Raw genomic sequence first — 23,370 nt, forward strand, 5'->3', positions numbered from 1 at the left:
AAGTCCACTTCAGAACTTGAAGGAGCTATCAGTATCATTTAATGACGCTGATCCACGCCAACACGCTTCCGCTCACGCCCACAATACTCTTGTTAGCTTTCAAAGAAATAAAAGACCACCATTCGATGACCCCTCAATCTACAATAAAGAATTCACAAAAGTTAGTTTTCACGAAGCTCCAGATAAATTGGTCGACAGTAATAAGACTCTTATAAGGTGGACTAAATCAATTATATAGAGTGTGATTGCTGAATATAGATTTCGTAAAATAGAAAGCATATCAAATTATAATGAGTTTGTTAAGTCAATTACATAAGTAAATACAAGTGTTTACGTTTCACAACATAATACATAAGTAAGCATATTAGCGTATATATTGCTATTAGTGTAAATAATAAAATCTGTAGTGTGTGAATTATTTCACCAGGTTTTTAGGTCAGTAGGTAAGTCAAAGGTAGTATCGAATATCATGAATCGGATTTATTATTAAATGTACTTAATGTTTATTTATACTTAGTGTTGGCGTCAGATCTGGTAACCCCCGTAGCCTAGGTTTGTTGATTATATGGCGCATAGCAACGGGGGTGTAAAGTAAGGTTTTTACATTATTATAATTTTGTGTTTTATAAAGCGAAAGTTGATGGTAGGGCTGGCAGAGGAAGACCTAGAAGGACTTACATTGACCAAATTGGAGATATCCTTAGAAAAGGTTTAGTACGATCTACTCTGAACCGGCGTGCGTGTATGAAGCGATTGATGGATGTGGAGGAAGCAAGAGAAGTGTGTCAAGATCGAAGCAAATGGAATTCTATAGTCTTTGCTTACCCCGGTGGGAAAAGGGCGTGAGTTAATGTATGTATGCATTTTACTCTTTATTATACGTTAATACTGAGTTGGTCATCTTTGATTTCGCTCGCTAATACTTAGTTTATTTCGAGGTCAGAAGAAATGTATTCTGAGGCTGAGCCAGCTACATTTTAAAGCTATAGTTGCTTTTTATTAAAATGTTTAAATATATTTAAATTACATTTGAATTTATGCTATTTTATATGTAATATGTGTTTGTATGCGGAGAACCTCTAACCATAGAATAATCGCGAATGTTTTGTTTTTCCGAACCACTGTCCATTGTTGTACCATCATTGTACACCACCTTGCGAAGTAAAATCAGGTTTTTACCAAGAGAATTAAATTAGTGCCTTAAAAGTTTTATGGCACAATTGTTTTTATTTTACATCAGCCCCATTAACTTTAGAGCTTTAAAGTTTTGCAAATGGCTTAGTAAGTGGGTGTTTCTTTTACCATTATGGACATTTAAATGTAAATGCACAATGTGAACAAATCACAAATACATTTGATATGATTCGAGTCATTACTAATTTAAGCCTGCTCTTGTCGGTGTAGCATTCTCATATATGCATACACAAACGTAAACTCACGCCTATTTCCCACCGGAGTAAGCAGAGACTATGGAACACTATTTATGGTAGCATTCTCCATGCTACTTTTGTAGGGAAAAATAGAGCAGTGACCTCTTGCCTTTCGCCCCGCAGTACTCTGTCTGACGCTATTATAATATCTACCATATTCCTAACTCATACAGCCTATAGACGTCCCACTGCTGGACATAAGCCTCCCCTCAATAACATAACATAAACGTGCACAGGAAATAGAAACATATAGTACACACAGGAAACAGAAAGTTACAGAAACAAATGAGTAATAGTACAATAGCAGATCTTACTGCTAAGTATATCTTAGCAGGCTTTAGGTATATACCTATTGAACGATATCGTAATCAACTGTAGGGGGCATGAAGCATAGCCACTATTCAAAAGGTTTTTTAAACTTTGCAAATCACAGCTTCTGAGAAACTAACCAGTAATTTATTTCCAAGTTTGGAGTACTAAAATGCGGCCAATTCGTGAGATAGGTACCCAACCCACCCTTGTGTATCATTATACCCACCTGCTTTTGTCCGAGGCTGTATATAAAGTAGTTTTTCGCGATTGTTTTCGAAGGCAGGTGTGCTCAACCCGTTTCGCAGATGTTGTGATGCTGCCCATCCAATATGATAAACGCCTTAGTTTTTGCATTGTACGTATTGTTGTTGTATGTTTATGAAAGATCGCGAAATAGTGTTACGAGCAGGTGTAAGAGAGAGCGACGAGTGAGCGAGAGAGAGGAGAGGATTGCGGGATGACAGGGAAATGGCGGACGGTTGTTTTTAAGGTGGTTCGATTTCCATACTACTTTATTTACTCAAATGTAGGCACACGCCACTTAATTTTACATTGAAACTTATTTCGTTGGCATTTATTTTTGTATATATTTGCGTGAAATTGCTTTTCAACAGAAAAGGAAAACGTAGAAAATTATAAAACGTTTAAAATAAACAAAGGTAAAGAAATAATAATCTTTTCCTTCATGCCCTATCCCACAATTTTATCCCGATATTTGTTTAGAATGCGTTACTTACATCTTTGTGTCGTGGATTCGAATCCTGGGTCTCCAAACTCGAATTCTTAACCACTGAATTGGACTCTATAAGTTTGAATTCATGTTTGCATCATAGACTGCGGGAATAAATCCATACTCAGTCATCGTCTGTGTAATGCATGTTTGTGCATTAACTGCGAAAAGTGCGGCTACGCAACAAAATAACACGCTAACAAATAAATCTGATCTTTCAAAAAACTTTAAAATATTTGATAACGAAGACTATGACTTCCTCCCTAACACCACAAGGAAACATTACAACAGAGCGGAAAGCCAGCAGATGACAAGCGAGACTGCGCGTGCGTCGCCAGCGGTCGCCCGTGGATGAAACACGGAGACATAATAAAAAGAAAACAGTTGTTACACTTCATACAAACGCCAGGATAACATTATCTGAAATTTTAATTAGATAAATCGTCCCCATCGCAGTGTGACCTGACGAAGGACGTAATATACGATCCCGACGACCCGATTACTCTAGCCATAAAGGCAGCCAATCAGCTCGCGACACCAAACATATCAGGACCCCGATACCGACCCCGCCGGCGTGGTCGACAATTTCCCTCAATCAGCGCTTATCGCTATCGACCCACTAAGGTCGATTAATTCCAAATATTTTTCCTCTCAGACGATGACCTGAGTCGAGGTTCGCGCCCAACCGGCCACCCTCAGGCCTGTTGTCTTAAACGTTGTACCGGGTGAGAGCCTTCAGCGCTCCCCATTTGTCCGGCCAAGTAGTTAATGCCATCTGCGGCAAATCTACAACAAGTCACGTCAAAAAAAAACTAGGTAGACTAGGCAGTCAGAGGTACATCCATCGCAAGATGAACTAAGTACTCGCATCTTATCGAGTTTTCTTTGTGGCCAGAGAGAGCGCCGGATTTTTCGACCGTAAAACAAGCTGAAGAAATGGCTGGAGCTAAATAGAAACGAAAAACTAAATTTCCGGTACTTACTGATCGTTGAGTTTTAGTTTCGTGCTATTACGTGCTTGTATAGAGTGTACCTACTGTTATCTTTTTACTATATGACAGAGATCTGCGCACGTTCAGCATACTGTTACTTCACCTTCTCTGCTACCTGTGTTTATTTACTGTTTAGACGGAGATTTTTCGATTGTAGAGTCACGTAGATACGTCCCAACTGTATTTATGAACCTAATTGGTCGGTATTAATAGTATATACAATACTAAAGAGATTCATTACAAGTTTTTACATTATTAAATACTTACACACATTTATAATTTAATTGCTGTCATGACTTTTACGCATAATTACGAGTATATATGCTTTTACATTTTATTTTGTTTCTATTTTGTTTATGTACCCTTTCTAGTGTAGTTTTTTTTTAATTGGGGTTGTCCTCCGTAAAGGTTCATTATGATTTATGGTTCGTTATGTTCTGGTGTGCGTATTTGAGACGATTAAAGAACGTGAAGGAAGCAAAAGAAGTGTGAAGATCGAAGCAAATGGAATTCCGTGGGCTCGACTTACACCAGCGGGAAATATGCGTGAGTTTATATACGTAATGTATGTATGTTTTCAGCGACAATTTTTTCACGTCAAAAAGTTAAGAGTCAATGATAATCTGACCTATCTCAGAACCCAAACGAGAAAGGAATAATAATAATAAAACCTCATTCAATAACTGATCACAACGCACACTGCCACTTTCTTAAGTTGTTCAACGGACCAACCCGTGTAAACTATAAATTTATGAAGTAAATCTCATCACACTGCAATTAAATAATAACAATGATTCTACAAAGAAGTAGTTCTTTTACTACAAACCATACAATTACGCTAAAAACCATACAAACAAAGGGACTGGACCATAGAGTTTGGACTTACAAAACATTTCAATGCAATGGACCAAAGCGAATGATCTTATCGAACACGAATCTTGCCCAATGTTGTACAAACCTGTGTTGTTGTAGGTCACGAGAAAATACCATAATATGAACAGAAGGAATAAAAACAATAATTGTTTTGCGGTAGCTACAGCAGTTGGAAGACTTAAGTCTCACCCTGAGGTCGCAGGGTCAAATTCCGGGACCTAAACAAATTTTCGAATTTTTTTTTAGTTTTGTAACTTTTCTCTGGATTTGTGAGTCTAATCAACTATTATTTTTGACGCCTGTTATCGCCTAAAATGCGCTTTTATATAGCTGACGTAACCGATCTTAGCAGTGAAGATACGACCACATTCACTGCACGTCAGCACGATTTGTTCCGTTCTAATACCAAATACTAATACCACTTGGTATTAGTTTATTTCCGATTTTTTTCCATTCCGAACGAGTACCACGTTTTAACTAATACCAAATGGTATTAGTTTTTGGTATTAGAACGGAATAACTCGTCAGCACACCGATACAATTATGTACTTATGTAATGTATTTATCAACAAAAGTTTTATGAAAACGAACTATTGTTTTGTGGTTTTTCTGCCGCCTGTGGGCTATTCGAAATGTCGAAATAGGTCTTATGTAAATATGTTTGTTAGTTCAATTCTCGTCGTGCATTGCTATAAAAGTTCAAATACCAAATAAAGGCATGTTTCTGAATACATTCACGTTTTGCTTACATTCGTATTCAGAGCGAGTTAGAGATCTAAGTACCTACTTTACTAAGGGAAATGTATTCTATAGGCATGGCATGTTGAGTTTTTGTTGATTGTACAAAAGAAGAATATAGTATACATGATAATTATATAGGTATCGCAAAGTTTATTAGATTCGATATAGTCATTGGGCGTTTTATAAAACAATAGTCGGAATCAGTTACTAAACTTTAGCCAGTAACATCGTTTTTTTATTGGGAAATAAAGTGGTTAAACGTTGCCAGGAAGAGATTGCTACTTAGCAATAAGGCCGCCTATTGTACTCATTCTATTTCTCTTTTGTTTTGTATTTTTCTGTTTGTGCAATAAAGTATTAATGTTATGTTATTCTAAATACAAAAAAGTGGTTTCGTACATTTATTATTTTTATAACATTATAAGTTTTTTTTTATATAATACGGATGGATGATCGCATTGTAATATAAATTTTAATTTAAATAGGTAAGTAACAGACAAACTTAAGTTTGTGGATACCAAAAAAACTGGTAGGTAAGTGACTTAATACTTAAACCAAAGATCTTCATTTTTTAAATTTATTTATGAACAAAATTACATTCATATACACTTTAATACTATCGCCAAACTACAACCGTAGTTTGTTGGCGTCGCGCTCATTACCTAATTTTGTTTACACACCCACTTCAATACTAAAAAAATACTTATACACAATTATTTTACTAAACTTAATTTTAGTAAACTTAGGCTTAGGTTTAGTATTTTAGTGGGTGGAGGTGTAGTTGTTGTAAATGCTGGTACTTAAACAAAATTAGGGAATGAGCATGACGCCTACCCCGCCGGCGTGGTCGACGATTTCCCTCATTCAGCGCTTATCGCTATAAATTCTTTCAAATATTTTTCTCTCAGACGACGCCCTGAGCCGAGGTTCGCGCCCAACTGGGCACCCTCAGGCCTGTTGTCTTAAACGTTTTACCGGGTGAGAGCCTTTAGCGCTCCCCATTTGTCCGGCCAAGAAGTTAATGCCATCTGCGGCAAATCTACAATAAGTCACGTCAAAAAAAAAAGCGTGACGCCACCAAACTACACGCATTATTTAAAACTACTTTATTCTCCAGTAAAAAGAAATAAACATCGTTTTCCATCGTGACGAGCAGATAAAGAGTTGCTAATGGGACGTGCGACGACAAACAGCTATTTGGTAACACTCCACAAAACAAACCACTTACCCAATATTTGTCTACGATTACGTTTCTCTGGAAGGTTTCCTCAGGTAGAAAAGGCTCAAAGAATTGTAAAAATTATAAACATTGTAGTAATATAACACCAAAGGGCAAATTATAACGATAAATAAATAAATATCTGTTATTCGAGCCTTATCTATAGAATAAAGTAATTTTTGAAATTGAATTTGTTCCTTCCCGTTGTTCCCTAACTGCAGAGGTTCGTGACTATACGCAATCTTACTGCATTGGATCAGTACTTGTGCCATATGTGTCTTGGTCCTTGTCTTCTTTTTCTATCGTGTGGTTTGTGAGGTGGATTACCAACTTTATCAACCCTGGTGTTAGGGTTCTTATTGAGCTGCCAAAGACCCCTGATATGGCTCATATAACGACGACTTACATCAGTAAGTAGCAACCGGGACCAACGTCTTAACGTGCCTTCCGATGCATGAATCATTTTACTTTCGGACAATCAGGTGATAAGCCTGTAATGTCCTAACCAAATTACGGATCAGAAAGTCATTTTTGTGATAGTTCGCCACCGGGATTCAAACGGTCCTTGTAAGGGCTTGATTTGGTCCACCTATCTGACTAAGCGTTATGCCCTCTCAAATATGACTGTATTTATGGCCGATGGGCTGGTAATGCTCGTTTTTAGGACTTCAATAATCGCAAGTCTAGATAGAATCGCAGATTCAATTTGTTCTAGCTCTCTAAAGAGCAGAAATACAATGTAGAAGATGACACATTACAAGTTATATGCGTATTTCTAAACATAGATTCCATTGGGACAGTAATTAGCCCGGCTGTATCGAGGTACTTCTTTTTTTAAGTGCTTGGTCAAGACGAGGGCGCACGTGCGCCGAGAAGTGGTTGAGGACGGGTACACTCGCGTACAGTCTTGAGAAATATAATGTACCCACTTTAGAACCCTGTCGCACTATCATATTTGACATTTAATGAGACTTACGGTTGAATTTGTCAAAAAACTTAATGTGACATGGTTTCAAAGTGTATATATATTAGTACCTACTCGTGATCGTACACAAGTGGAAAACTTTTATCAAATAAACTTGAACCATTGGAGGTAGGTTTTCGTGAACCATAGGTGGTGCTAACAGAGCGTCACGTTTACAAATACAAATATATTTTATCGCACCAAAATAAAAATAAATTATTACAAAAATACTCTTTAACTAGGTACATGGAAAAAGCTACAGAGTGGGTTCCTGCAAATGCTGCCAGACGTCGGGGAAAGCCACGAAAAAGATGGCGAGATGATGTAGACCGGTTTTTGAAACGGCACGAACAAGCTGGGGACAGGGAGGAGTGGAAGAAGGGAAGAAAGGCCTTTGCCCTGCAGTGGGACATTGAGGGCACCCTTCAGACGAAGCCACGAAACTCGAGTTCCGGCATAAGGTCTGGTAGAGCTACTATAGAAGTTAAGGGGAGCCAGTTGTATTATCTATGTGCCGATTGCAGTGCCCTGACATGCGCGCTGGTGTCTCTCTACATACTTACTCTTCCTCAAAACGAGAGTAAATATACAAATACTAGAAAAGCAGTACCACGTTTTGCCGCATCTTCACTTACCATTAGGTGAGATTGGTTAAAAGCAAACCTAATTAAAAAAACATACTTAAAAAGATTTTTTTTTTTTCGGCCATTAAGTAAATAAAGTATTTATTTTTCATATTATGGTACAAAGAAAATACAGATACATTAAAAACCCCACAAACAAATTCTTCGGCTTGTCTATGGTAGTGGTTAAACCTATTCCTTTCAACTTCAGGAGCTGATTGTACCGAGTTCGTCTATACGCATGTAGTTATGTTAGTACGTGGTGCCCTAACGAGGTTCGCCGGCGCAGCTAACGGGACGCGGCGTGCGGTGGCAGGCGCGCGGGCAATCTCGACGCGAACACGAAATGTTTACTTGGCTTTAGATTGATGAAGACTTGATTGAGTTTGGTCGTATACCGTGGTCTTTCTGAAGGCAGTTTGTGTTCTTCTAGCTAGCTAGCTTAACATAACATAAATATCCAGGAGAGAGGCATCATAGGCTGTAATACAAGTATTTTTATACTAAGTCAGCTATGGTACCTACCTATTTATATCTGTGTTTAATATTAAGCTATGTTTAAGGAATGAATTGTACCCACTTTTTTGGCAATAAAAAAATATTATTATTATTCTGTTATGTGGGTTGAGAGGTGGAACTTAACACCCATACCGGGAACTCTCAGGCCTGTTATCTTAAATTTCATACCGGGTGAGAGCCCTCAGCGCTCCCTATTTGCCCGGTCAAGTGGTTAATGCCATATGCGGCAAATCTATAATAAGTCACGTCAAAAAAAGAGGTGACTTTATAAACTTTGACGTTAGGGTAATTATTGGATTGGCATCTGAGGCAAACTTACAATAAATCATGTAAAAAAAGATAGGTTAGGATTAGATTAGATAGGTAGATTTTATTTTTAAATGATTTTAGTTTTTACACTCACCCATGCTACTCAGAGAAACTCACAAAGAGAAAATTGAATCAAAAAAAAATCTGACTCGGCCGGTTTGGAACTTACAGCTCTTGTCGATCCGGGACAACCGTGTTAACTATTACACCACCAGGTCCGCCTCCTGTCCATGGGAAATTCTTTCGACCTATGTATCGCCATTAAGGCGACACGCCATCTGTCTAGAATATTGAGTACTAATATTACTTAGACTGATAAGTTTAGTCTAAAAAAAAGAAGGTACTTACAATCAGTTTCGATACTTTGACCTCCAAGAATATCCAGATGCAATCATACGTTTCGAAACAATTAACTACAAAACTGTAAATGTCCATAACTGCATACATAGGGTACTATAACAAATGTTATGTAACGATTATTGTCATGAGAAACTTTCATAACAACTTCTACATCCATACGTATACTGGTAAAAGAACCGTAGAAATGTTGTTTCGTGTTACCATTGATGTTATAATTATGTTACTATGCGTGTTACACTCGGAGGTCCGTGTTGCTCTATAGTTACAATATATACGTACAATGCAGTGCTTCTATTTAATTTCCGAATACAAACGAACGCAAAATAATGTTCATCAATTATTAGATTTATCGTCTATCTAAATTTGAATTCAGAACTGCTTAGTTCTTAATTCAAATTACGAATGCTAAGTAGTTTGAATTAAGAACTAGGCAGTTCTGAATTCAAATTACTTGTGAATGAGCGCAATTCTAAACTGTAGTAAACAAGACAGTAAAATATGTAGTTCTTGTCCAAGTTTTTGCTATAAATGAAACCAAGTGTTTCATGTTAGCGCTCAATCAGAGAAAAATAAAAAATAGAGGGGTCACTTTCCTACACGTTTTTGTTAAGATTACGTCAAGTAGAGCTACCCTATATATGTAACTGGTATACAGTATATATTATGTAAGTATGGAATTTATTTATTTCGAAATTGCAAAAAATAAGTCTTTTTATAAAACCAATACATTTTCATAAACTTTCCGCGATAGTCTCAACATTTATATAAATTCTTAACATTTAAAAGCATAATAACTTTTAATGCCCTAGGTATAAGTATTTTTAATGTTGTTTCCTATAGTTGTTGTTTAGATATACCAAATATATTTAGAGACAAACGCGACGTGAAGAAACCACACGCTATTTTTAATCAGCGTGAATAAACCACTAGTATCGGGATTTTGTAGGTTCCTTATCGGACCTCATTTCAGTATACTCCGAAGTTGACCAGCGGCACATTTGACAGCTGTCAAACTGACTGTCAAAGTTGGCGCACGTACACGAGAGAGTGGGTTTCCAGGTAATAGTGTCCAGTTTTCTTACCAAATACACAACGTACCAGTTAGCTACATCTTAACCACAATAAGTATACGTATCACCACTCTACTGGGGGAGGCAGTGATGCGTCGCACATATTGAATTTATAATGTAAATCCACCATTTGACGGTGCATGCGCAGCGTGGGAAGTGATCAACTCGCATGACCATACATCTGAGGCAAGTATACTAATCTCTTCATACTTCAGATGGATTACTAGATTTACATAAGTTATGGATGACAAATTAGGCAATTTTATACGTGGGTACTTTTTAATGGGTTATGCTTTATCAATTTTTGACATGTGTACTAAGATGCATTTATTTTGAACACTACGGTATATTTAATTATAAATAACCTTTTAACCGGTTTATTGAGGGGAGGCCTGTGCCCAGCAGTGGGACGTATATAGGCAGTTTATGTAACCTTTTAATTACTCTAACGGCCTCCGTGGTCCAGTGGTTGAGAGTTGGACTCACGATCCGGAGGTCCTGGGTTCGATTCCCAGTGGGGACATATCACAAAAATTACTTTGTGGTCCCTAGTTTGGTTAGGACATTACAGGCTGATCACCTGATTGTCCGAAAGTAAGACGATCCGTGCTTCGGAAGGCACGTTAAGCCGTTGGTCCCGGTTACTACTTACTGTGTAAGTACGTAGTCGTTATAAATGAGTCATGTCAGGGGCCTTTGGCGGCTCAATAGTAACCCTGACACCAGGGTTGATGAGGTTAGTAATTCGCCTCAAAACCCACACGATAGAAGAAGAATTACTCTTATTATTATTTGTAATTTCGGAACTATGGAAACCCGGAATTTTTGAAGGCGTGTGTGGGTCCGAAGTCAATATTATGTATTATGAATGACTCGTAGTGGAGCAGCGTGGTAGAGCATGCTCCAACCCCCTCCCCCCATTATTACGTTGAATAAATGATTCTGATTTCCGATGATTTCTGATTTCGGTCGTCAAAATATCGAGCCAAAGCAATTATTCAAATTATATTTTAATACATTAGTCATGCAACGGGTTCCCCTACGCGGAAGTGAATTTGAATCGCTTTATAGGAGGTGTACTTCCCCTCGGAAATCTGACTTATTCATACTTTATAAAGTCGGGTACTGTTAGCTAAAAATGGGATAGGTCTAAACATAATTGAAAGAAGGTTATAATTTTGGAATTTACGTCAGTGTGTGTGTGGGAGCTCGGTGGCGCAGCGGTAAACGCGCTCGGTCTGCGATTGTTGAAGTTAAGCAACTTTCGCAAAGGCCGATCCTAGGATGGGTGACCCCAAAACCATTTTTTTAATTTTTACCATTAAATTAGTATCTCCAACATTCCAAGGACGTAAATTTTATTGTTGAAAAGCAAGGTAATTACTATTATAATAATGATAATAATAAAAAAAAACAATAATTGCTGGCAATAATTGTTGCAATAATTGTTATTAATTTATTTGTTGGCTTATTGCTAATCATTATTATTTTATTATTTATACTTACATTGACCAAATTGGAGATGTCCTTAAAAAAGGTTTAATACGATATACTCTGAATCGGCTTGCGTGTATGAAGCGATTGATGAATGTGGAGGAAGCAAGAGAAGTGTGTCAGGACCGAAGCAAATGGAATTCTATAGTCTCTGCTTACCCCGGTGGGAAATAGGCGTGAGTTTATGTTGTATATGTACTATGTATGTGTGTAAGCTAATTATTGACTAATGTATTTAATTACAATTATTTGCCACATATATAAAAATCATTAAAACTGTAAGTAAATCTTTTACTAAAAGTTCAAAATTTCGTTGCAAAGTAAATATAAAAGCGTTGGTTGTGGCTATTTTTTTTTACGAAATGGCTATGCAGGGCGGGATGACGTCAGCTGGGTTAACCTTGAAATGTTGGCTGTGAGTTTTGAGCATACCTGGTCTTCTTATACCATGGTTCCGACTATCACTCGTCGAATACTCAGCAACACTGAACTTCTTACGCGCAGGTATAAATAAGTCTTGACTAGGCGAAGATATTTTTTTCTTTTTTTATCGTACGCACAGACAGCATTATTATGTAACTGACTGTACTGGCAACCTGTTACACCGACACCCTGCACGTTTATAATGACATGGCGGTGGACGATTTTAATAATTGATGAGCTAAAGTGTGATGGTTATTAAGGGGTGATGTTTGAATTGGTTGATTTTTGCTTTCCAAATACAAAACATTGTTTTTAACGAGCTATATGTTTTATAACATAACAACATCACATAATACCACGCGACGCGAGGCCCTTTATCCTCCTTGGTCCTTTTATTCCGGACTCCACCGCAGATGATCGGGCCGTCAATGCGTTGCATTTAGAATACTTAGTTTTATTATTATTGTTTCTATGATTTTAGTTTGTTTTTCTTTTTGTTTTGGATATATTTTTTTTGTCTGTGTACTTATTGGTTTCCGTGTGGTTTCTGTCCTGTGTTAAATGTAATGTACCTGTCTATCTGTGTCTGTGGTATCCGGAAGTAATAAATTATTCTTTCTTTCTTTCTTTAATATAGCCTATGTCCCCGCGGACATCACGAGATATTATTTGTTGTATGTCACTTTAAAACAGATTTGATGATTTTATGTACAGGGTGCGTGGCAGCGGAAACAGCCTCCTGAGAATTGCAGCAGCCTGTCCCCAGGGTTCATTTTTTGAGCACTGGACAAAGGCCAAATATTGCCGTAACCCAGTTCTTATTTATAAGTAAATTATTTAACATTAGCTATTAAGTTTTCGTTTATATTAACTCCTATGGATGTGTCTGAAATAAATAATTATATTTGAATTTGAAAACACTAATTTATAAATCTGGGGTTTTAAAAAGGCCACATCAAAGCAATTCATCTAAAAAAGGAATATTGCTATTTGATGTTTGTGGGGTGTGATTTTCACTTTTTCCGATTATAATTGTGTATGAGACAAAAAAATAAACTGTGTGAAGCTGATTTCCCAAACTTTTATTTGCATCCCACATAATTTCAGACACGTCTCAATTCATATTATCATCCCATTGATTATCTTGAGTCGAAACCAATTTACACCTAATTCGACAATCGGCTATTTCACAAACTGTAAGTACAGCGTGAGTCGGCGGGCCATAGAGTCACGGATCAAACCGATCCAACAACTGATCCAATCACAACATGATGCAACTCACTTACATCACACTACGTGCCTATAATATAGCACTCAGCAATTCGCTCTATATAACTAGATATCTTTAAGTTATGTGTAAATATTGTGCATTGCTCAGGGCAATTATTAAATAATAATTGGCTACCACAGAGCGATAATAGAAATGTAGTTTAGACACGTAATTTAAATCACTTTCAGTTGTGGTTCGAACTGTGTCGTTTGTTAAAGAATTTGTATTTGATTTGAATGCTTTAATAATGCTAGACAATTTGCAATAAGCAATTTTTTTTTCAAGGCAAGGTTTTTTTTCTGTTTAGTGTGGTACTTTGGTGGAGGTGTTTTTACGACTAATAGCCGGGACCAACGGCTTAACGTGCCTTCCGAAGCACGGAATCATCTTACTTTTTCGGACAATCAGGTGATTCAAGAATGAAAAGTCCTTACCAAACACCTCCACTAACCCGCATTGGAGCAGCGTGGTGGAGTATCCTCTATTCCCTTCAGGTTGATTGAGGGGAAGCGTGTGCATAAAAAGTCATGAATTTTGCGACGGAAAATTCCACTTGATATTAACTCAGAATCATGGCCTGAATCATTCCTCAAAGTTTTCGTTACGATGTCACTAACACCCTGTATAATATGACAAAATGGCGGCAAATTATTTTCAGATAATGTAGGTTAAATAAGCGTGCACGCAATTACGAGTATGTACCAGTGTGATTACTATACTTTCGCATTTAGTGGTCAAATTAAATTCAGTTCTCGATTCTGAGCCGGTTTTACATCCCTTCTGGAGTTTTGAGAAATATTTAAGTCAGATGTGCATCAATCGCAAGGTGAACTAAGTACCCACACCTCACCGAGCTTTCTGTTAGACCAACGTGATAGTGAGCCGTATCGCCGCCGTCTATAATGGTCGAGCCAACTGTATTAATAAAAACTGCACTTATAATAGTCTACCATTTATGGTCAGTCACATCTCTAGCGCGAGCAAACCAAGGCGTCTCAATGTTTGGATCTTGTAATTTAATTTAATATCCTAAGTAATACAGTTCATTCAATTATTTGTGTGGGGTTTTACTATAATTACCAGAGCTCCCTACAGCACTTCTCTCTCTCTTTATTTAAGAGCTGCGCTCTTATCGGTAGACTAATCGCCATTCCTCTCTTAAGATAAATTAAACACACTCAAGCACACAAGACACACTACAAAAAAATTAAATTGAACTAGTCTACACTTGTTAAAATTTCGTACAATTCATTATTACAAACCAAGTCAAATAATCTTTATTGCATATAATCAGTGTATGTATCAATTTGTATTGCTCACACCAATCGTTCATTGCATTAATTTCACGCGACATACATTTGTAATGAAAGTAATTTATTATTTCTTAATTTTCTATTTCGTTCTACTTATACATCGTTGTGCGGTAAATAGGGTACTTTATCCTGCTAATATTGTCAAGAGCATTTCGTGAAAACCTACCGATTTAAATTTAACAACATCTCTCTCAGGCCTTTACATCTTTATAAGATGATTCAAACAGCGTTTCTGTGGCTTTTAAAATGGCTGTAAAGTCCGATGCGAGAGCGACAGCAGCGGCCGCACGACTGGCATTGTAGTTAAGGGTTATTAGATGGTACAGGTGGTTAACAATATAAGCTCACGACTATATCCCAATGGAGGTAGTCAGAGGAAGATCTATCTCAGGTGACTAAACACCGAGCTATCTGTTAGGCCAACGTGATAAGTGATAAATTTTAATAACTTATATGACATACTTGAGGAGCTCGGTGGCGCAGCGGTAAACGCGCTCGGTCTGCGATTGTTGAAGTGAAGCAACCTTCGCAAAGGCTGGTCATAGGATGGGTGACCACAAAAAAAAGTTTTCATCTCGAGCTCCTTCGTGCTTCGGAAGGCGCGTTAAGCCGTTGGTCCCGGCTGCATTAGCAGTCGTTAATAACCATCAATCCGCACTGGGCCCGCGTGATGGTTTAAGGCCCGATCTCCCTATCCATCCATAGGGAAGGCCCCAGCAGTGGGGACGTTAATGGGCTGATGATGATGATGATATGACATACTAGGGTTTTTCCCGCGGCTACGTTCACGTGGATTTTAGTAATCGTGCGCGACACGTTCTTTTTCATCCCCTTAAGGGATGATTTCGGAGATAAAAACTATCCTATGTTCTTATCTAGGTTGTAAACCATTGCCATACCAAATTTCACTTAAATCGGTTAAGCGGTTTAAGCGTTTAAGCTAGACGCGACAGAGTTACTTTCGAATTTATAATATTAGTATAGATGATTTTAAAAATACTTTTACTAAATAGGTAGCAGTAACTGTCAGTATTTTGGGCGTCATCCCACTCGCGTCAGACGAATTACTGCAGGGCGGAAGGCAAGAGGGAAACCACTATTTTCCCCTAAAAAGTAGCATGGAGAAAGATACACCGACAAGTGCGTGGCTCTTAAATTAGTAATGTGAACATCCGACTTACGCTCTACCAACTCAAAACCTCTGCCTACCCCATCCGGGACACAAGCATGATACTATTTTATGTTTTGTTCAACTCAAAAAGGAATACTTACCTTAAATGTAAAACATAATAACAGAAAAATATTCAACAAAATTATCTCCTTACAAAGCATCCAGTAATGATTGTAATGCGTTGTACTAGTAACATGCGTGTAGCGGGTTCGATTCCCGGTGAAGATAATAACATGATTGCGTGTGTGATCGTTACGTGTTCCTAACGATAGGGTCATCTATAGGAACCCTTTTTTTAAATCGGTTTTTTATTTTTCTACATTATTTTTTGTTTTTTTTTTTCGGAATTGAAAGTATGTATGTGTTCGATTTGTTAAACAAACAGAAAATTCTGTCCAATAACTGTTTCAAATGTATGGATTCTTAATTGTGTATTTTCCCAAATAAGTTAAAGTAGTGACTAAGAGTTATTAAGATAACTCTCAATATTTCCCTCTTTTCCCTTACTCTTACTAGCACTTCCTCATTAGTAACCCTTTCTGTTCATCTGAGTCCTTACATTCTCCTCCAACACCACATTTCAAAGGCCTCGAGTCTTACACTACTGTTATACACAGCCATCGTGTTGTAAATCACTATTCCTTAATAAAATAAGGCAGCTGAACACAGTTTTTTATCTACTCCTAGTTCAACAGACCCAGTACCAATCACGAACCAATTTTCAATTAAAAATATATGAGCAATAAGTTGTATGAGCTAACACCCTAATCACACAGCTACGGACCCTCAATCAGAGGTCAAAGATCCTCCATGAGAGGAGCGTCGACCGACGAACCGGCTCAAAACGTTCTCAGAACCCATGCTAATTTATTTTAGGGTACCGTTTCATACGGAAACCGTGCGCTTTTTGGATAGTTAAACATTACTTCGATGTAGCCTTTTTAACCCTATAAAATGAGGTAATTTTTAGGCCTCACATGAAGTTATGCAGATTTATTTATTTTTTCTCCTTTACGTACTGTAATTCAAAAAAAAATTCAAAAAAGAATTCTAAAATATTTATTCTTCAAAATTGGCTTACATAGTTAGCGCTTTTTGAACGTCAAAAATTGAATTACGTATTATGTAATTCAATTTTTGGCTGGCAACTGGCTGTAAAAATATTACAACATCTTTTTTTTTGACGTGACTTATTGTAGATTTGCCGCAGATGGCATTAACTACTTGGCCGGACAAATGGGGAGCGCTGAAGGCTCTCACCCGGTACAACGTTTAAGACAACAGGCCTGAGGGTGCCTAGTTGGGCGCGAACCTCGGCTCAGGGCGTCATCTGAGAGGAAAAATATTTGAAAGAATTAATCAACCCTAGTGGGTCGATAGCGATAAGCGCTGATTGAGGGAAATCGTCGACCACGCCGGAGGGGTCGGTATCGGGGTCCTGAAGTGTTTGGTGTCGCGAGCTGATTGGCTGCCTCTATGGCTAGAGTAATCGGGTCGTCGGGATCGTATATTACGTCCTTCCGACGCCGATACTTTTCAGTACCGTCCCTGATTACAACATCGGAAGCTGTATCGCTAAGGGAAAAACGTGGCCAGAAAACCTCCCAGCACTGGGCCCTACTCCTAATGTAATTATCATTAAACACCCTGTCAAGCTTAAACTAAACGTCTGATTCTATTAAGTATAAAATATGGACGTAGCTATTTTTTTAATTTATGATAAATAATTTCCCACGAAAGCAAAGATTAATGGACTCATTATCAGATTCGTTTTAAAGCCTAATCACCAATCAAGTGGATATAGGACGAAGAGATACACGAATTATGATTCTATAATCATGTTAAGTAGTGACTTCGTCCAAGTTTATTAAACTTTGATTAGGTTCTCATTTTAACAGAACTTAATTTATAGGTTTTAAAGCAAAATAATTGAATAATTACATACTCGTTTCTATTCAAATTCAAATACTGATCTTACAACCCACACGAGAGAAGAAGTATTCAAATACGTGTTGTATTTTGTTGACATAACATACCATAGCATGATGCATGTATTTCCGAGGGGTTAGGCAGACGTAAATAGTATCACTACATAGTATAAAACAAAGTTGCTTTTTTTGTCCCTATATCCCTATGTACGCTTAAATCTTTAAAAATACGCAACGGATTTTGATCCGGTTTTTTAAATACATAGAGTAATTCAAGAGGAAGGTTTATATGTGTAATAACATCCATTATAAAGTGGAGAAATACTGTTATTTTTGAGGTTTTTAATGTGATGTCGTAAATAATTTCTCTTTTCCTCAGCATTGCACCCGAGTGAAGCCGAGGCGGGTCGCTTGTAATACATACAACCCGCTCCTCGCCAAATATCTTTAACCCTTTCACGGGCAGAGACGGTCACTGATGGTTCATAATAGCTAGTATGACACCTTGGAATCCGAACGTCATTAGACGTTCTGTCCTTGAAAGTGTTAAGTCGCATGTAATAGGGGGCGCTTATTGTCTTATTGTATTGGGTACAAATCCTGGAAACCAGGTGATTTCAATTATCTATGATCCAAACTTGATAGCCATAGAGGCAGCCAATCAGCTCGCGACACCAAACACTTCAGGACCCCGATACCGACCCCGCCGGCGTGGTCGACGATTTCCCTCATTCAGCGCTTATCGCTATCGACCCACTAGGGTCGATTCATTCTTTCAAATATTTTTCCTCTCAGACGACGCCCTGAGCCGAGGTTCGCGCCCAACTGGGCACCCTCAGGCCTGTTGTCTTAAACGTTGTACCGGGTGAGAGCCTTCAGCGCTCCCCATTTGTCCGGCCAAGTAGTTAATGCCATCTGCGGCAAATCGACAATAAGTCACGTCAAAAAAAAAAAAGATCCAAACTTGAATTCAAACTCACAAAGTCGAATTTCGTGGTTTAGTGGCCGAGCCGGGATTCAAGCCTATGACACTAAGATGCAAGACACGCGTACTGCGAACAGGAATATCACGTATTTAAAAAAAAATCTAACCGATTTAAAATGGCGACCGAAGCGTGGCTATCCACGAATGAAACGCAGGAACAGCTAAAAACTCTCCTTTGTCCTGTCAGACAATGGCAGATCCAATTTTCTTTAAAAAAAAACATCGCTTTAAAGGAAGGGTAAGTAAAAGAATCGTTCGGTTCACGGCTCATTTAACGCCACTGGCCAAATCCAAGACCCTAGGGTCAAAAGTTAGTAGGGCCCGAAACAGCCCTACTATAGAACATCCCTTTGGAGGGGGGGCGACCATCCGTGCAATGGCCACTACCTGTTACATCCAGCTAGTGATGTCTCCTATCCGAAATTGTCATGGAAATATCCGAAACAGTTTCACATAAAAATTGACAGTGAGGTGACATCTTTTCTAACATGATGGACTATGGGCGATGCATTATATACAAGGTGTTAGTGATATCGTAACGGATATTGAGGGGGATAAATCAGACCATGATTCCGAGTTGATAACAAATGGAATTTTCCGTCGCAAAATGTATGTTATTTAAATTATTTTCAATTCTATACTTTTCCGAAAAATTCTATTTGATTATTCTACTCATAATTATGGTCTTAATCATCTCTCAAAGTTTTCGTTACGATGTCACTAACACTCTGTAAGTATAACTATTATTAATACAAATTATAGTAGCTGAAAACATTCCAAATATGTTCACCTGTCATCATACGTTTCATCATATCCGTCTTAGGACTTCGTATCAAAAGTGGCTGCAAGTTGTCTTTGATTACTTGTGGCTCTGCCAACCCCATTTCGAATTCTGCGCGTGAGTTCATGTATATATTAATAATCAATAATAATGTTCGCGTATTAATAATTAAGAATTATAAAAAATATTATATTTGTATACTTATTCTTTCCTAATAGTGATAATGAAATTTGTAATTTACGATTTTGAAATTCGAATGTTTTGTAACATTGTATTAACAACTTGTTTTGATTATAAACATGTTTATGTGCATAAGTGGGGAAAACATTGGGTTTGATACAAGTGTGTTTACTGTGGAGCAATTATTTTATTTACTTTGATCATTAAATTTTGGCGGCCATCTTTGTTAAAAGTTCTAATATTGGAATTTCAATTTCAAAATTATCAACATGTACTGTGTAAAATTACTAATATGACGTGTTGGAATTATATCATATCAAGGATGTCATATCTTTGGGAAAGTTTATGAGAGTCAAAATAATTTAAGGTAAGTTTTGGCTTATACATTCCAATTTGTTTTTATTATGTTTGAATATCGAAATAATTTCATGTTTATGTTAACAGCTTTGAAGAATTAATTAATCATGGCACTTATTTAATCACTTTTAATGTCACTAATACTGTATTCCTTTCTAAAACTAAACTCAATAGTTGTTGTTTACAAAGTTCATAAGCCGAACAAAAAAATATATACGAAAAATATCCGGTAACTTAGAACGTCCCTAGCGACGCTACAAATATACCTGTATACGTAATCCCGGTCCATGATTACGTACAAATAAGTATAAACAAAACTATAGTCAAAATACTTCTCTCTCACTTCCGCCCACACAGTTAAATGCGATCGAAATTCGCCGTCTCTATCTAGCGCGCGTTGATGTCTTTTACTCCCGGCGTCTCGATCGTAGTATACGCAGAATTCAGAGTAAACTTTTGGTGCTAAAATGTACTTTTTCTTGAAGATTTTTAAAAGTTAATAACTAGAGGAACACATTCAATACCCGACATTTTTATCATTTAAGTAGTCATTAATCTTATAATGAGTTTTTTTACATATAAGCTTCACATGAGCTTTAAATTTATATTGTGACTTTAAAATATTATCTGGTACTTCAATTGACATCAACAAAGTAACATTTAAAAATTAAAATTTAAATAAATAATAAAAAAACAGAATGTAAATCCACCACAGGCTTCGTCAGTACCAACATTCATATTAAAAAAAAAATAAATAAGGGAAAGCATATTCAATTCGTACATAATAAAATCCACACAAGCTTCGTCAAAAAAAACATTTAATAAAATTTAATAAAATTTATGAAACATATATATCGCGTTATCTCCTAGGCCACGGGTAAGAAAAGTTTGGAAGAAATTTAAGAGAAAGTAGCAGTTAAGCTGCTTGAAAGATGTGTAGTATTAGGGTGGTCTATAAGTTGGGATCGTTTCTTTTGAATTAAGGCTCTGAGGGAGAAGAGAGGGCGCGGGGAGGGATCAAGATCCAGCCTCAACCAGATCGCATTACCCCACGCCGGTTTCGACTTGGAGGGAAAATATATTTTTTGAGTATTTTGTAATTAATTTTAAATGTATATTTGACCCTGTATAATATGTAGGTACTTATCTGTTAATTTCAACAGTTGTACATAAGAATATAATGTTAATACTGTTGTTATTAATTACTGATTAATTAATTTCTGTCTATCTAGAAACTAATAAAAACAAGTGACATAATTATGATGAACATACGAAAAAAACAGCTTTAGCTGCGTCCCTAGTATGGTTAGGACATTGGAGGCTGATTACCCGATTGTTCGAAAGTAAGATGATCCCTGCTTTGAAGGGCACATATCAGGGGCCTCTGGAGGCTAAATAATAACTCTGCCACCTGCCCGATGATTACGGGCAATATTCTCACAACAGCACGAGAGAAGCCGCGTCTAAGTCTAGTAAAATTATAAATAAACTAAAAACTATGTAAAGAAAGCAATGAAAGTTAATAATTTGTTTGAAACGAGAACTGAATTAACATACATCACGGTTCTTGCCCACAACAATAGACAATCACTTTTGAGAGTTCAATTTAGTTTTTATCCCAACTTTAAGGCGATGTTCAAACAAATAAAGTAAGTAAAAATAGAATTTAATCAAGGTTTTATGACGTTTAATTCGTGTATTTGTTAAAATGATTATACGTTTAAATGACTTTAAAGTCGCTATTAGTCCTGGAATTGTATTAAATGTTTCTGGAAAAAAAATAGTGTAAACCTTTATGAAAAAGTACGTAATATTTTCTAGAATTACAAAGTTTTTAAAGTGTGTGTTAGAGAAATTGGTTGGTACGAGTCTCTACAGAAAATTTTTAAGAGAAACTCCGAAATTTCCAAAATGTGCCAGGAATTTTAACTTCTAGCATCTATGATTTAGGACTTACCTTCGCGCTGTGGAAGAGAGCACTGTTCCGAGTCATCTTAGCCTTCGTCATTGTCATCCAAAAGTCACGTCACTGTCACTCAATCACAGTTTCCATCACAACACATCGCGATTTTCGAGGAAAGTTTATTACCGCGCATGCGCCGCCGTGTTTACAATGGGAGAACGAACGTGGGAGTGTTTCTTGTAGCGTAGCGCGTACGCCGCGCGCAGACACTAGCGCCGCCACCGACAATTACTAATGAAACTGGAACTAATCATGCTACCAGCGCCTCTAGCGGATTTTTAAGAAAACTACAGCTTGAAGATTTCTTGACAGCCATTTTGTTTCGCGTGACGTCATCCAAGGGATCGTAGGGACAACAACAATTGTAGTACTTAATAACTATGATTATAAAGTCTGTTAGATCGAGTGGAATGTTGAATATAATAAGAGATTGTCGACAAGAATAATGAGTTTTAAGAAATAGGTTGGAGACAGTTTTTACGCTTATTTATTATTGTAAAACCTGTTTATGGTCGTTGAACTTGAATGAGAGGTTTCATTAATGCTGATTGTTATCATATCAATAAATTGTTGGATTTAAACGTGTTTAATGGTTGAGTTACACAAGATAACTGTAGTATAGTATAGAAAGTTTAGAGCAAGTAAAACTGAAAAGAAAAACTGCATTTTTCACATTCACATCATAGCTTTATTTAATAATGATTTATGTGTTGTTATTTTACTTTTTAGAGTATTATGATAGCCATTCTTCTATCCAGCCAGTAGTAAGAACACTTGACTCTCACCACTGATCGTAAGTTCGAATCCCAGGACGGGCCTACTAATGATATTCGAAATTTTCGAAAAGGAAAGCACTGAAGGGGTAAGCTGAGGTTCATAGTATATACCCACTAATATTACAATGATGGGACTTAGACGCCAGAGTTTCATTTTTTTATTTCATTTTATTTTATTAGGGGTAAAAACAGTTATACAATGAGCAATACTTAAGATAATATTAGCCTAAGTTATAACTAAATGTATAACCAACTGGAATATCCACATATTACTATTATAGAAGTGGTAAATAGTGAGTCTACTACAGTGAGTTTAGACGGAAGCATGTACTCGTACACCATAACAAACAAAAATCTTGAAAGTTTTTCAAACTGGATGTTAGATACACCTTCGCACAGAAACCACCGAATGGGCTTAATGAAACTATGCACTAATATACATAGTATAGATTCCTGAATAACACATAAAAAGTAATAAAAAAATAAATAAACAAGGATACGTTCTTCTCCTTCAGTTCTCAATCTAGTCTAATTCTTCAGTGTTTTTTTTCTGAATATGATATAATTTTCATCATATCTCAAAAAAA

The 23,370-nt window shown here is 37.0% G+C and overlaps 1 protein-coding gene across 2 annotated transcripts in view; it reads right to left on the bottom strand.

Annotated features, from left to right (window-relative positions):
• LOC126369329 (uncharacterized) overlaps nucleotides 1-23,370 on the bottom strand; it is a 202,899-nt gene that overhangs the window by 66,747 nt on the left and 112,782 nt on the right. The window contains exon 1 of one of the 2 annotated variants that reach the window (XM_050013663.1): nucleotides 22,002-22,158. The exons of the other annotated variant lie outside the window; for it this stretch is intronic. Within the exon in view, the coding sequence (XP_049869620.1) occupies nucleotides 22,002-22,058 (57 nt within the window). The 5' untranslated portion in view covers nucleotides 22,059-22,158. Of the gene's footprint in view, nucleotides 1-22,001; nucleotides 22,159-23,370 lie in introns of those variants that run through there. 2 annotated transcript variants of the gene reach the window in all.

This window comes from Pectinophora gossypiella, chromosome 9 (genome assembly GCF_024362695.1).
Source record: "Pectinophora gossypiella chromosome 9, ilPecGoss1.1, whole genome shotgun sequence".
NCBI lineage: Eukaryota > Metazoa > Arthropoda > Insecta > Lepidoptera > Gelechiidae > Pectinophora > Pectinophora gossypiella.